The sequence below is a fragment of the Notamacropus eugenii genome, chromosome 3, assembly GCF_028372415.1.
Source record: "Notamacropus eugenii isolate mMacEug1 chromosome 3, mMacEug1.pri_v2, whole genome shotgun sequence".
In the NCBI taxonomy this organism is placed as follows: Eukaryota; Metazoa; Chordata; class Mammalia; order Diprotodontia; family Macropodidae; genus Notamacropus; species Notamacropus eugenii.
The window spans coordinates 195,497,876-195,514,484 of record NC_092874.1 but is presented as its reverse complement, the minus strand read 5'-3'; the positions used below and the strand labels follow the sequence as shown (position 1 = coordinate 195,514,484).

At 40.9% G+C, this 16,609-nt stretch overlaps 1 protein-coding gene across 1 annotated transcript; it reads left to right on the top strand.

Moving 5' to 3' along the window:
- The first annotated feature begins 1,055 nt into the window (after nt 1–1,055).
- On the top strand, nt 1,056–15,217 carry C1R (complement C1r). Its single transcript, XM_072653857.1, has 11 exons — nt 1,056–1,202; nt 1,898–2,126; nt 4,193–4,385; nt 5,150–5,302; nt 5,396–5,592; nt 5,875–6,022; nt 6,179–6,300; nt 10,852–10,930; nt 11,868–12,008; nt 13,986–14,060; nt 14,342–15,217. Coding segments are annotated over exons 1-11 (2,109 nt in total). The 5' UTR covers nt 1,056–1,200; the 3' UTR covers nt 15,112–15,217.
- The last annotated feature ends 1,392 nt before the right edge of the window (nt 15,218–16,609 follow it).

The following is a 16,609-nucleotide window of genomic DNA, read 5'->3' as shown; positions in this document are numbered from 1 at the left end:
ATTTTAAAATATTTCTAGATAAAATTTATCCCATTTATCACCAACCCAATAAAAATTCAACCAAACTAGAAAATAAATCAAAGAACTTGAAATTTAAATGATTATATTTGGTTGATTAATGGGATGGAGATAGAGGGCATGTAGTTTATGAGCTGCTATCACTGTATGGTGTATATAAACTCCATTGTATATTCATTTTTCTCATTCTTTTTACTGTGGTTTGGCAAAGAGATTAGTTAGAATTAATTTCTTATAAGATCTTGCCTTAATGATTGACATTCTTCAAGAATTTTCATTACTTTCACTTGCATTGCAGTTAAGATGAACTAATGTACAAAAAGCAGAAAAATTAATCAAATGTACCATAAGAGCTTTGAAAAATTCTAAAATTGGCACTAGAGAGCATGAATCTCAAGTTGAAGATATGGTCATTAAGTTAAAAGATATTCTATTTAGTAAAATGATAAATGTAATGATCTTTCTAGGCATAAGTTACTAGAAAATACCATTCAACACATGAACTTAGATCTTTCATCAGACAAAAACAGTGGAGAAAGAATTTTTAATTATCTAGATTTATTAAAACCATCCACTTGGCCTTGTGAAGAGCTCACTTTGCTATGGATAGCTAAGGGGAAAAATCATATCATTTAAGTGAAACTTTAAAACATGAAATTGATTTGAATAATTTTCAAGATTTTGTAGATACTAATGCAGAATCAAACAATGGTTCAATCCCTGGGACGATGAAGCTGCAAGAAGAATCGGATGATGTGGGTTCGAATCTTACTTACTGCCCGTGTGACCCTGGTTAAATCACATAACTTTTACGGTCCTTGGTTTCCTATTTTATAACATGAGAGACTTGAAGAAGATGATCTCTAAGGCCCCTTCTAAATCTAAATCTGCGACCATAGACCCTTATGAAGTCCTTCTCTGTACAAGACAGCAGATGGCACCATTAACAGGGATTTTAAAAACAAAACCGAAGAAAACCTCAAAATTCCGCTTTTTGTTTATGCAAATAGCCAATTCCCCCTAACTTTCCCCGAAATGGCTCTCTCCCTCCTCCTCACATATGCCCTCCTCCTTCCCTCCCCTTCATGTCTCCCCCCCTCCTCCCCGCCCTGGAGTTCTCTCATTCCAGAGTGCATGAAGCAGCTGTGGGGAGAGTCACGGACCCCTGCGCAGGCTTAGAGAATGTGAGTGGATCTGATTGGGGAGGGGGAGGGGGTACAGTGACTTGACAAGGAAGAAGTAGTCAGGGCTTCTCCCTGCTCCCCTCATTTACTCTCTGCCCTCATCCCTAAGATGAAATAACTCCTAACCTCAGTGGTCCCTGAGGACTGCCAGGACCAGTGACCACATTTCTCTTCTGCCCCACATCTGGTGGTAGATGACAGTGAGGGTAGAGAGTAGAATGGTAGAAGATGGGGCACCCAATTTTCCCAAGTGGTGGTATCATCCATGCAGATCTTACCCTCTCTCCCAGAGGCCTTTGCAACAACCAGCAGAGGACACTGTTTGAGAAATTTGTCCTGGAAATCTAGACCCACCCATCTCCCACCCCTAACCCCCTCCCTCTGTCTCTAACCCAATTTCATTTTGTTTCTGGTTCACCCCTCTTCCGAGAAAATGAAATCTCTGCCCCAGCTGGAGGAGGGGAAGACTGAAAGGGAGGAAAATCGAAAGCAAACAGAGAGGGAGGCAATGACCTCAGGACCATTTTACCATCCCACTGTGGTACAGCCTAGGATGGGTTAGCAAGAGAACCACTGACCAAGATAATAATCTTTCTTCTTTTCCACCCTACTCAACACCATGGGGAACTTTATCCCAGACCACTCTCCCCTTAATTCCATGTCTCTAGCCCTGTGCTTTCTTATTACATTAACAGGTCACTCCTGCCTCTCTTGGGATTTCTCTTACTCTGTAAGTCAGGGGTCTCCATACCCATCATCCATGACCTCTATGGAGAAGTGACATCCCCCATGTACCCCAAGCCATACCCCAACAATTACGATGACACCAGAGAGATCGTGGTCCCCAAGGGCTACTATGTGAAACTTGTCTTCTGGCAGTTTGATCTGGAACCTTCTGAAGGCTGTTTCTATGACTATGTCAAGGTACTGAGTTGGGGAAAAGGATGAAGAAGGGGAAGAGAGCACAAAGAAAGAACTGTGTAGACTTCAGGGACCAAGGATCCTCCCCCAATCCTCACCCCCACTCTATGATTGGGGGAGGGGTGGGAATTAGAATAGAAAGGTTTGTCCTCTTAATATTCACTTAACATTTACTGAGTCCTCACTGGCATAGTAGTTTTTGTACAAAATCTTCAGTCTCTAGAATGAAGCAGATCATTTTCTCTTGAAAAAGAAAATCTTCCATTTCTGCCCTCCAATAAATAAAGTACAAGACAGAGAGGGAGGTTGCTACTAGTGAAGAATGTCATATATATGTGTATATATACACATATATATGTATATTGCCAGAAATAGTCACTATCTAATATTTTTTTCCAAAGAGTAAGGTTTTCCAAAAGGGAGAGGGTCTTTCCTTTTCTTCTCCATAAATGACTGTGATGTAATCACACATCAAATGATTTTTTTAAAATATTAGTCAAGGGGCAGCTAGGTGGTGCAGTGGATAGAGAAACAGCCCTGGAGTCAGGGGGACTTGAGTTCAAATCCAGCCTCAGACACTTTCTAGCTATGTGACCTTGCACAAGTCATTTAACCCTGATTGTCTTCACCCCCTCCCTGCCCAAAAAAATACAAGTCTATCAATTAGTTGCTTGGTGACATAGATCAGCTATGTAGAAGCCTTATTCCATGAGAGGGTACCAAGGACCTTTGAAAAGAGTACTAGATTCGCAGTCAAAATTTGCTTTCAATCTTGGCTCTTGTTACACAAAAGCTGTGACCTGAGGCAAATCAATTCACCTCTCTAGGACTCAGTTTCCCTGTATGTAAAATAAGAGAGTTGAACTAAATGACCTTAACATCCTTTTCAGCTCTAAATCTCTGGCTCCGTGATCTTAAAATAACATTTTTGTGCCATATTTTCTACTAGCTGGCTAAGAAGACCTTGAGCTTGATTTTCCCCACCTGGCACGTGAATTGATCACCTGCCCCTTCCCTCTAGAAGGACATAGAGAGATTTATAGGATTCACTCTGTAAATGCCCTGACCACAGATGGATGATCTTTCAGCAAATTATTCTCTCACCTTTGTGCCTTTCCCTTATGTTTCCAAATGAGATAGAACCTGTGAGATTCCAAGAGATCATATTTTCAGGAGATCCCACAGGGTCCCACAAAGATAAAACAATTTTAAATATTTCTTTTTTGATACTGATTTTGGTTCCTTGTTTTCTGTTCTGTGATCTTATTTAATGTAATATTAAAGGACATCTGGGGTGTAGGTGATACAAGTAGCAGGGTTTGAAAATGTTCCTCTCCCTAGTTTTTAGAGAGACTCTCAGAAAAGAGAGTGAGAAAGTTAGGTAAGTGGGCATTGAGAGACAAATGTTTGCTGTGCACTTTCATGTTAGCCTACTGGAGGAGTTGAGGAACATCACCATGCCTCTGCATAACCAGAGTAAGTGACCAGAGGTGGTAGCCTTGGAATTTAGCTTTGTATGAGGTACAGTGGGGAGCCTTGGGCTGTGTTCTAGAAATGAAAAAGATGGAAAATGCCAAGAGTATATTTTCTGGTAGAGAAGTGAGGAATAAAGGGACCAAACAGAGGGAAAGCAAGATCCAGGGAAGGGATGGTGGCATTAAAATGATGGAGGGGAAGGGAGAAAGAGAAGGGAGAGAAAGTGGTGAGGATTGGGAGAGATTCTCAGCAAGGGCTCCTGAAATAGTCTGGTATTGTGTAAAAACATGGTAGTGAAACATAGAGTTGTTTGGTCACGAAGAGAAAAGTTAATGGGAGTTACTGGAGGATGAATTTGAATTCATTCTCAGCCCCAAGAGTACATAGAATCATAGATTTAGAGCTAAAAGAGACCTCCTTTAGCATTTATTCATAGCAGTCACAATATGGAGGGGGAGGAATAAGGGTTGGGATGGCAAGAATGACTATTGGGCAAATTAATCAAAGAACCCTTCAAGCAGGACAGAAAGGGAGTGATCCTCACTGACTTGTCATTTGTTTGGGAATCTTATCCTTAATTTTTCTTCTGTTAGATCTCTACTGACAAAAAAGACTTGGGTCGATTTTGTGGGCAACTGGGATCCACAGCAGGAAATCCTCCTGTCCAGAAGGAGTTCGTGTCCCAGGGGAACCAGATGTGGTTAAAGTTTCATTCTGACTTCTCCAATGAGGAGAATGGGACCACCATTTTCTACAAAGGTTTCCTGGCCTATTACCAAGCTGTGGGTGAGTATGCCACCACTGGACTTTAATGCCAACCATGATGTTTAGGGGTTCAGTTTTCCTGGACTAAAGGGTATGCGTGGTAAGTAAGGTAAGAGAAGGGGTTCAGGAACCTATCATAAACTACAGAATACTTATGCCTCACCTTAACTCCTTCCTCCAACCCACCTGCAAAAGTAGCCTCCAGAGTGGAGCAGAGAATCCTGGCATCTCACCAATAGATTTGTCCAAAGGACCTATCCTACCATCAGAAAGCTCCATTACCAAGAGCAGAAACCCAGATTCTGTGCTTAGGGCTTCCTATGAAGGAACTCCTATAGAGTTCCTGGAGTCTACTTGAGGAAGGGGGTGGGGGAAGGGGTACAGTGACTTGACAAGGAAGAGGTAGTCAGGGCTTCTCCCTGCTCCCCTCATTTTCTCTCTGTCCTCATCCCTAAGATGAAACAACTCCTAACCTCAGTGGTCCCTGAAGACTTCCAGGACCAATGACCACATTTCTCTTCTACCCCACATCTGGTGGTAGATGACAGTGAGGGTGGAGAGTAGAGTGTACAGCTGTACTGTGTACCGCAAACATTTGTCTCTCGATGCCCACTTACCCAACTTTTTCACTCTCTTTTCTGAGAGTCTCTCTAAAAACTAGGGAGGGGAACATTTTCAAACCCTGCTACTTGTATCACCTACACCTCAGATGTCCTATAGAAAGATTCCTTCTTCAGTCCTACAATAAAAGCTTTCAAACCTTTCCTTGCTGATATCTCTTCCAGACATGGATGAATGTGCTGCCCAGGACAATGCCATTGAGGAGAACTCCAAGTCAGAGCTTCGGTGTGAACACTTGTGCCACAACTCTATAGGCAGCTACTTCTGCTCCTGCCGCCCTGGGTATGAGCTCCAGGCTGATGGACACTCTTGCCGTGGTACGAACCAGGTCGGGGGAAGCAAGGAAGGTTATGGTGGGGATGAAATAGGCAGAGCTTCTTTGTGACCTCTGCCTGGCTTTATAATTACAGCGGAGTGCAGTAGTGAGCTATTCACCGAGGAATCAGGATACATCTCCAGCCTCGAGTACCCCAAGCCCTATCCCCCAGACATGCGCTGTAACTACAGTATTCGGGTGGATCGGGGCCTATCTATCAACCTCGAGTTCTTAGAGCCTTTTGAAATTGATGACCATCAGGAGGTTCGCTGCCCCTATGACCAGCTCCAGGTACAGTCCTCTCTGTTTCTTCCATATTTTGTCTCTGTTACTTCCTTGTCTGTAGCATGGTGGGTACACGATGAAAGAATCTCCTCCCCCTGCCAAATTCTCAGTATGTCACACCACACTGACTCTTGTTCCTAACAAAAACAGAAAAAAATATCCAAAGTGCAGTTGACCCTACCTGTACACCAGCCCAAAATATCTACTCAATCTCAAGTGGCTGCATGTTCACAGAAATAAGTTGGAACATTGATCCTTCTGTTCTTCTCACTTCTTACACACCACCAGGTCTATGCCAGCGGGAAGCCCATTGGCGAGTACTGTGGAATGTGGAGCCCTGGTATCATCAACACCAGCAGCAATGTTGTGGATGTTCTGTTCTTCACAGATGAGTCTGGAGACAGCCGTGGCTGGAAGATCCGCTATACCACAGAAGGTAAAGACCACCACACCTACCACATCACACCTCATTGCCCAACCCCAACATGGCCTTCCCAGGCATCTGCAAAGATAAAAACCTGGAAGGAAGAAGAAAAAAAGTAAAAAGTGGATGGGCTGGAGATTCACACTCATCTCCTGTGTTTCTCAACAGTTATCAAGTGCCCCCAGCCTAAGGCCCTTGATGTGTTCACTGTTATCAATAATCCACAACAACAGTACCAGTTCCGGGATTACATCATTGTTTCCTGCAAGCCTGGATACCAGCTCACAGAGGTGAGAGCCCATGATGGGGGAGAAAGCCTGATCTCATCAGGATAACTTAATTAGGATAAAATCCCCTTCAAGCAAGGCCTCACTTCAAGGGGAGGTTGATGGAAAGGGCTCACCTCAACTCCAGGGTCTGCTTCTCCAGAATGATTTGGTCAACTAATCAGGGATAACCAAGGCTTTGGGGGACTGGTTCATACTAATTAAACTCACAAAAAAGCAATTAACCAATCAGAATGCTAATTCGCTATTTGTGAGAGGGGTATTAAATGACATACAGTGTATTAATAGCAAATTAATTTTTTAAAAAATAAATTTAAAAATTGCAGATTAATAGAAATAGTGTCCAGAAGGAGAAAGGTGAGTCCCACTCTACTCTTCCTTAGTCAGACCAATTCTGGGCACCATATCTTTTTTTTCCTCCAAATTTATTAATTTATTTGTTTTCAGTTTTCAACAATCACTTCCACAGATTCCAAATTTTCTCCCTCTCCTTTCTTCCTCCTTCCCCAAGAAAACATGCAATCTTCTACAGGCTCTACACACACATTACTATTAAACACATTTTCACATTAGTCATGTTGCATAGAAGAATTAAAACGAATAGGAGAAACCATGAGAAAAACAAAATAAAATATACTGGACACAATATCTTGCAAAGAACAAGGACAAATGTGAGTACAGAAGTAAGTGACCAGGATGGCAAGAAGGCTAGATACTATGATCAATAGTGATCAGTTCATGGAAATTAATATATTTAGCTTAGAGAAGACTCATGGGGGAAAGGGAATAAACATTTTTTATAAAAATAGCTGACATTTATATAACACTTACTATGTGTCAAGTACAACAACCCTGCAAAGGTAGATACTGTGATTAGCTCTATTTTATAGTTGAGGAAACTGAGGCAAAATGACTTTGCCCAAGGTCACAAAGATAGTAAGTGTCTGAAGCTGGATTTGAACTCACAGTTTGCTTCCTCCAGGCGTGGTGCTCTAACCACTGCACAGCCTGGCTGCTATGTGACTCAAGAACACATTGTCTACAAGTATTTGAAGGGCTATTACATAGAAGTATACCTGTTCCACTTCACTCCAGAGAGCAGAACTAGGGTCAGAGGGTGGAAGCTACAGGGAGGCATATTTGAGTTTAGTTTAAAGAGAAGCTTTCTCACAACTAGAATTGTTTGGAAATGACCATGGAGGCTTTTGAGATTCCCATGAGAGGCTGGCATTCTAGCAGTCATCAGTGATCACTTTGCAGGGGTTGTTGTAGATAGGAGCCATGACTTAGGGTAGAGCTGGACTAGAAGACATTCATGGTCTTTTCCAACACTTCTGTCTGCCTCATTTTTGTTATCTATAAAACGAAGACATCACAGCACCTACCTGTCAGGATTGTTGTATCAAATGAGATAGTAAACATAAAGCACTTAGTACAGTGCTAACCACAAAGTGAGTGCTATATAAATGTTAGGTATTATCATCATCATTATCATTGTCGTTAGGGTAATGATTCCATTGACCTGGCTTTATTTACCACATACCAAGGGCAGCTAGGTGACACAGTGGATGGAGCACTGAGCCTGGAATCAGGAAGCCCTGATTTCAAATCCAACCTCCAACACTCACTAGCTGTATGATCCTGGGCAAGTCACATAACTCTGTTTGCCTCAGTTTCCTTACATGTTAAATGAGCTGGAGAAGGAAATGGCAAACCACTCCAATATCTTTGCCAAGAAAACCCCAAATGGGGTCACTGAAACAACTCAACAACAAAGTATTTACTGACTATGCGATCTTGGGCAAGCCACTAAAACTCTTAACCTTAATTAGTTCCACTAATATTAATTGAATATTAGAAATTAATTAATATTGATGGAATACCATACATATACTTGTATTGCCTCATGTGATTGTTTGTGAGAAAAGGGCTTGGAAACTTTAAAGAGATGTTCTAAAAGTCTTAGGGAAGTTTTAAGCTATGAAAGCAATTTTAAGCTTTAATAGCTTAAATAAATTTAATTAATAAATTAAAATTTAATTTAAATAAATAAAATTAATCTAATTAAAATTAATTAAATAAATTTAACCTTGAATAGCTTAAAACTGCACCAAGACTTTTGGGAATACTGCATATGTTTGAGTTATTATTGAGTATATAATTAGAATAAAGGGAGCTAGACAGGTTGCTCTTCTCCATTATAAAGGTATTTCTGTCTAAATTGACCAAGATGGGCTTCCTGAAAAAACACCATTTTCTCTGGACCATATTAGAGATTTCAGTGGGGGAAGTGAATGATCTACATCTATGAAAACTGTCTGCAGAGAAGGGAACCCCCATTGATGCGTCTGCATCTGATATCATATTCTAGTCTAGTGATCTATTTCCCAAATTCTTCATTCATTTCCTCTTGCTCACCTGACAATACTCCAATAATGATATCCCTTCTGTTTTTCCCTCCACTGATTTTCACCCAAAGGTGTCTAGTATACTTTCCCCTTGAGGCTCCTGATTTCCCTCATCTGCATTAAGATACTGCTTAAGATAGATTATCCACCTCTCCAAATTTTCCCTACTATTTATCTCTTCCTTCACTCTAATCTTAGAGAAATGGCTATTCTTCCTGCCAAGGCCCTCCAGATAAACCCTTAATCTCCTCCCTTCTGATATTCTCCAACAAGTTACTCTACTATTAACCACATTCTCCCTCTCTTACCTTCATTCTCTTCCTATCTATTGGCTCCTTCCCTGCTACCTGAAAACACACTCATGTCTCCCAAACCCCTAAGAAACCTTCATTCTCTCTGAAAATCCCTGCTGGCTATCATATTATTATATTCTCTCCTTTTTTTTTTTTTTTTTTTGGAGGCAATGGGAGTTAAGTGGCTTGCAAAGAGGTCACACAGCTAGAAAGCATCTGAGACCAGATTGGAACTTGGGTCCTCCTGACTCCAAGGCTGGTTTTCTATTCATTGCATGACCTAGCTGCCCTTCTAAACACCCTTTAATCTGGCTTCTAATTTCATCATTCAATCAAAACTGCTCTCTCCTAAACTACCAAGGATTTCCTAATGTCTAAATCTAAGGGCCTTTTCTAAATCCTCATCCTCTCTGCAAGATTTAAACCTCTTGATCACCTCCTTCTGGATACTCATTCTCCTCTGGGTTTTCATGGTACTGTTCTCTCCTCAGTCTCCTTCTAAATGACAACTTCTCAGTCTTTGCTTTGCTAGACTTTCATCTACATCATGCTCACTCACTGTTGGTGTACCTCAGTGCTCAGGTGTCCTCATTACTATCTATACTCCCTTGGTTGCTGTTCAATGATCATCTCTATGCAGACGGTTTTCAGATCTATGTATACAACTCTAGGCTGCCTCTTGTACCACGTCACCAAATGCCTTATGGACAAGAGGTAGATTTTGTCAACAACTTTGGGACAAGAAAGACACTAGCAGGAAAGGACTCATGGGTTCAAGCAGCAGCATTTCCAGTCCAATTCAATTCAACAAATATCTATGAAATACTTGATGTGTGCTTGATAGATGCTGGGGCTTCAAAGATGTTTCAGTCTAATAATTGGGGTTTTAACAGATAAATAAGTGTGATAAAAGGATGAATGTGATAGAAACATAGAAGAGCTAGGCAAAGTCTTCTTCACATAGGTTACATGGTGAGCCCCATCCCCATCTTCCTCTACTATCTCTCTATTCCTTCGGTTGGTTGGTTGGTTAGTTGGTTGTCGTCCTTCATCTTCAAAAAGGGCCAAAATGACATCACCTTTGTAAAGTGAAATTTCAGTGTGTCTGTCTATGGCTGATCAGACCAATATGAGCTCGGAATGCTCTACCACAGGTTGGGCACAGATAGTCCATATGAATATTTGGGGTGAATATCCCAAATTTGCACATCCTGCATTTACTTTGTGCTCTCTCAATTCTGCTTTGCTCAAAGAGCACAGCACCTTCTCTTATGTAGGCACACCATGCTGAGTGGTCCTGTGCCAGTATCTCCCATATTGCGCAGTCAAATCCAACACCAATATCAGATAAGTGACTATTTATGAGAAATTTAGGGAAAAAAGAGCTTAGAAAGTCTTTGAGGAGAAGATGGTACCTGAATAGGGCTTTGAAGAAGAAGCAAAAAAAATAAAAGATAAACTTTAACAGGAAATGGGAGGAGGTTGTCTCTTCCAGATGTGAGGATTTTTTGAGCAGAGACACAAGGAGAAGAAAGGGCAGGACAAAAAACTGGGGAATAATCCCAGGAAGAGGAAGAGTGTGAAATATGGTTAAAAGGGTAGGTTGGAGCCAGGTTGCTTTATGATCAGAGGCAAAATTTCTTCCTCATTTTGTGTCTCTCTAAAAGGGACCAGAGACATCCTCAAGGAAAAAGAGGGGAAGGAACAGTAAATTGCAAGGGTTGAGAAGGCCTGAGAATGTTAAGATAGAAGAGCAGCTGCCATAGTAACAGGAAATACTATCACAGAGCTGATTTCTCCCAACAGTCAATTCTGCCATCATTGAATGTTCTTCTCTTTCCTCCAAAAACCAGGGGAACAAGAAACTGGAGTCCTTCACCTCTCTCTGCCAGGATGATGGCACATGGCACCGAGCTATGCCGTATTGCAAGAGTAAGTGACAGCTGTCAAAGACACTATCCCCAATGAAACGTGCTCTCTTCATAGAGAAGGGGGTAATGCAGCTCAAAAGGTGAAGATAGGAGGGTGTCAGGCTAACCCCCTTGCCATGAGACCTCTCCTTTTCACCCTTCCAATCAGTCCATCAAGAGTTACAGAGTCTGAAGTGGGGAATCTTACGTGGTTTTCTAAACCATTACTCACAAGTAGTGAAAAGCTTGGATGGTACCTCCAGGAATTTTCTTTCATTCTTCTTGACACAGAAGTGACCCATCTCTAGGAAATCCCTCTGGAGTGTTTTCCCCCCAAACCATCATTCAACTATTCTTTGAGCAGAAAGCTCTTTCCTCTCATTATGAGACCCTATGCAATCAATTCTTTATTTAGGGCTTAAATGGTGTTAGGCACTTTACTAGGTAATAAGGATACAAGGAAAAAATGAAATAGTGCCTGCCCTCAAGGAACTTATATTCTATTGAAAGAAATCGCTCATTTGTGTGTATTTATATGTATGTATCATATTGTGTATATGTATATATATGTATAAGTATAGCTATACATATATGAATGTAAAAATAAAAATATATACAAATCAAATAGAAAATAATAGGGAGAAATGCTAACTGGCAGCTGGGAAAGATCAGGAAAGGATCTTCCTTTCATATAGAAAATGCTTAAATTAAGCTTGAGTGTAAAAGGTAGAAATGAGGAAGGAATGCATCCTGAGCATTGGGAGCAGCCTGTGCAAAAGCATAAGGATGGAAGATGAAGTATTAAGCATGAAGAACAGGCAAGTCAGTTTGGATGGACTGCAGAGTGCATGGAAGGGAACCTATGTTTGGTAAGGAAGTTTGGGGCCAGATGGCAAAAGGCTATATATAAATACCCAGCTACCTCATGGCTCCATATTCCTCTCTGTTCTTTCCTGTAGTTGTGAACTGTGGAGCTCCCCGCCACCTACCCAAAGGGAACTTTGTACACCTTACTAAGAAGGGGGAAAATACCTACAAGGCTGAGATCCTTTACACTTGCCAAGAACCATTTTACAAGATGGCAAGTAAAGAGAAAAATGGTAAGTCCTCATTAGGTAAGGACTAGTGAAAAGCTGGAGTAAGGGAGATGTTGTTCCTTCTCTCTTCTACCATCTCAAAACAGAAAGTGTCTCTTCATTTTGTTATTTGGATCTTTCTCTTCAACAAAGGTGAATCATCTCCCATAACAGGTCAGAGAACGATAAGGCCATAACCAAAAACATTCCATAATCAAAATTATATGAGGTAATTAATATCTTAGATTTGGGGGGGTCCATTTCTGGTTACTACTAGGCATTGATTCAAGGAAGCCACCGGAGAGAAGAAATATGTGAGTCTCCTACCTGATACTAAAGTAATACCATCCCATCCACAACCACCAAGATGAAAATATATTAGCCCTTCTCCCTCCCAAACACCATTCAGATTGTTTTTTTCCTCTTAAGAGTTGCTCTCATTCATTATTTTCACCAGTTTCACTTGTATAAATATATTCTGTGAAGGGTTCCCAATATGATGTACTCTTGGTACCTACATGCCCTCCTTCCAAAGATGGCCATGGTCATAATTAATGGCCATCTATGTAGGCCTAGCCCTTTACTTGACCAAAAGTAAGTCTTTCAGAGTAAATGGTCCTCTTTCCAACCATGAAGGATTTCTAAGGAAGGACATACCCTAGCCTCTCTACTACCTGTTCAAGCATTTGACTTCTGTAACTTAACAATCTGGAAGTTCTTCCTGAAGTCCGACTGGATTCTCACTATGTCTATCAAAGAGCCTGGTACATACTAGGCACTTAGTAAATACTGAATGTTAAATGAATGAACTATCCAGTCCATTTGCTCTTGTTTCAGCTTTCATATATTTCATCATTAATTATCAACTAGTTTACTATGTAAAGCTCTGTTCAAAACACTAATGCTCACATTCATATAACACCTAACATCCTAACATTTCACAAAAGGTTTTCCTTATAACAGCCCATAAGGTCTTTTGTACATCATCCCATTTTAAAGACGAGGAATCCAAAACCAAGAGGAGTGAACCAATTTATCAGTACACAACTATTAAGTACTAAAACCCAAAAGCACGTCTTCTATCGACTTCCCCATGCTGCCTCTCCAGAAAGGGATACAAGAGAAAAAAAAGAGTAGGTTACATTTTAATAGGAAAGATGGGAGACAGAGACACAAGGAAAGAAATAACAATTACAAATAAAATACCAGTAAGCACAAATTACCACAGCTGTGTATTTGTATAGATAGATAGATAGGTAGATAGATAGATAGATAGACAGACAGACAGACAGACAGACAGACAGACAGACAGACAGACAGACAGACAGACAGATAGATAGATAGATAGATAGATAGATAGATAGATATAGATAGATAAATATATAGATATCGATAAACAGACCAACAGACAGATAGTACTCATATTTCTGTTCTAGAACTAACAATGGGTTAATTAAACTAACGGCTTCTGCCCTTGAGAGGTGTCAACACATAAATTGTATTTGTTGAATTGATAAATAAATTAAGTATATTTGTATTTGTTCCTTAAGGACAGCTAGGTAGCACAATGGATAGAGGACTGGGTTTAGAATCAGGAAGACTCATGTTCGTGAGTTCAAATCTGACTTCAGATACTTAGGAGCTGTGTGACCTTGGGCAAGTCACTTAACCCTGTTTGCCTCAGTTTTCTCATCTATAAAATGAGCTGGAGAAGGAAATGACAAGCCACTCCAGCATCTTTGCCTAGACAGCCCCAAATGGGGTCACAAAGGGTGGGATGTGACTGAAATGACCAAACAACAATTTACTCCTTGGTTTTGAAGGCTAATTGGCATAGGGACTTTGGATCAATACTCTTCTCTTTATCTGTGGTTATCCTTGCTCTTGTCTTTATTGACTCTTTGGCTTCAATTCTTAATCTATTCTTTTGCCTTGAAGTTCATTCACAAAATGTTGGCCCCTTACCTATCAGCTTAGTCATACCTTCTTTTTTCTCTTTAGCCACATATACCTGCTCAGCCCAAGGCGTTTGGAAAGAAAAACATGGAAACAGGAAGATTCCTCAGTGTTTACCTGGTGAGCAGAGGCCCTTTGGGATTAAGTTTCCCATAGTATAATCAATTCACTGGGACACCTAGTCTACCCCCTCCCATAAAGCCCTGATGTGGGAGTAAAAAGGCAGAGAGGAACCAAGTATTAAGGGAAGACATTCTAAGAGTCAGCAAAGGAGGAGGAGTCAGAACAAAGAGGAAAAAGGTCAAGAGGTTAACAGTGATAGGGAAAGGTGGAGTGGAACAAGGAAGAATAGGTATGATGAACATGAGATGACTTGGTCTTTCTTCTCCCTCTCTTTCCAGTGTGTGGGAAGCCAGTATATCCTGTAGTTGAAAATCAGCGCATCATTGCAGGGAAAAGTGCTCGGAGGGGCAACTTTCCTTGGCAGGCCTTCACCAGCATCCATGGGCGTGGAGGTGGGGCACTATTAGGTGATAAATGGATCCTTACAGCTGCCCACACCATCTACCCTAAAGAGAGTGATTCACAGCTGAATACATCTATAGATGTGTTCTTGGGCCATATAAATTTGGATGAAATCATGAAATTGGGGATCCATCCCATCCGCAGGGTCATCGTCCACCCAGACTATGACCAAAAGGATCCAAACAACTTCAACAATGACATTGCTCTTATAGAGCTGGAGAACAGTGTCCCTCTAGGTCCCGACCTCCTTCCCATCTGTCTGCCAGATAGTGAAACCTTCTATGAAAATGGATTGATGGGTTATGTCAGTGGCTTTGGAACAGAGGCACAAAAAATACATGATCATCTGAGGTTTGTGAGTTTGCCCACGATCTCAAGAGAGAACTGTCAGAAATGGCTCTATTCAAAAAAGAGCCAACAGGTGTTTTCTGACAATATGTTTTGTGCTGGGGACAAGACCTCAAAGAGAGATGCTTGTCAAGGAGACAGTGGAGGAGTCTTTGCTGTGAAGGATGAAACTGGAGATCGCTGGGTAGCCACAGGTATTGTGTCCTGGGGCATTGGCTGTGGCAATGGATATGGTTTCTACACCAAAGTGCTACAGTATGTGGACTGGATTAAGGGAATCATAGAAAAGGAGAGTTGAGACCAGGTGAATATTCAAGCCCCAATCAAAAGAGAGGAAGCTTCACTCTGACAAATTGTGATTACTTACCCAGTGGCATCCATATTAAAAGTCACTGATGCAGAAATTCAGTTTGTGAAATTAGTTCATTTCTCTATCTACCTCCCACTTTTCAACATCTCAGACAGATGAGACATTCACAGTATTCTGGAACAAGGTGCCATGGCTTCCATTTTTCTCTTCTCTGTTCTACCTTTCATCATCCCAATAATCAAAGTTTCATTCCAATAGTTAAGTCTACAGTGGTGGAGAAAAGAAGTTTAAGATCATCTTGGGCATGTTGGGAACCTGAGCCTTGCCCTGAGTTGGGACACTGAATAGTCAGTTTGACAAAGATATGGAAATTAAAATAGTGATGTCAAGCCTCTCCTGCTATTCTATAGCTAAATTTAGATAAGTTCAGAAAGCCTTGAGTTAGAGCTGACCCCAGGAAAAATTGTGACAAGGAATAAATGGTCTCAGGCATTGTAAAGTGGTAGACATTGCCCTTTGGGAAAATGATGTCCATTTCTTTTCTGTAATGTGTAAGATATTTGGGTATTATAAACTATTAGAGCTCAATTCCATATTCTATTCATGTCCTTCTTCCACCATGTCTCATAAAGGGTTGGAGTGGCAGGTTAGCAAAAGGATTGAGATTGTTAATTGTGCATTTCAATTAGTTTTTTTACCTACTTCCACTTAGCAAAGTTGAGGGAAGCAAGTTGCATGACACTGCTCAACCCAGATGCCTGAATGGAAGTTTGGCCAGGCCTTTTCTAATCCACCACATTATGACACAGTCCTTCCAAATCCTCACAAGATTTATGTAACTCACAACACTTCTTTCTCCCCACCCCATGCCCTACCCCAATCCAGAACCATCAGATTATCATAATTGTGTTTCACTTTTGTCCCTTTTCTTGAAAATGCAGACCATCCTAAAATTTTCTTCAAGAGATATTTGCCCAGTAGATAAAGTCAATCTGAGCACTGTGTTAGCCACCAAAGGCCTCCCATAGGATACCATGATTTGAGCTCTTGTCCTTTGATTGACACTGGTCTCTTCTAGAAGAGCAGTTATGTTCTATTGACCTAATCATGCTCCCAACTGATTCTTACTAACCATATCCATAAGTTAACTATAATACATGAGAAACAATAGCTTGACACAAAATATAAGGTCAGAGGATCATAAATTTAGAGCTAGAAGAAATTTTAGAGGTGATCTAAGGGGGAGGCAGCAGAGTATATGGTAGAGAAGAATAAGCACTGGACTTAGAGTCAAGAAAAGCCTATGACCATGAACAAACCACTTCTCTGAGACTCAGTTTCTTTCTTGGTAAAATGGGGGTAATAACCCTACGAGTAGTTATCTCACAAGTTCTTTGTGCAGAGCAAATGACATGGCTTCTTTAGATGGTTTTGTAAATTTTAAAGTGTTTATACTAATAACTCTTATTACTATCTAGTCTATTTT

What these genes read in the sequence shown, in the direction of transcription:
- C1R (XM_072653857.1), top strand. An exon ending in GTTTCTATGACTATGTCAAG is followed by an intron (nt 2,127 to 4,192) that starts GTACTGAGTTGG and finishes TTCTTCTGTTAG; the next exon opens with ATCTCTACTGACAAAAAAGA. An exon ending in GGCCTATTACCAAGCTGTGG is followed by an intron (nt 4,386 to 5,149) that starts GTGAGTATGCCA and finishes TATCTCTTCCAG; the next exon opens with ACATGGATGAATGTGCTGCC.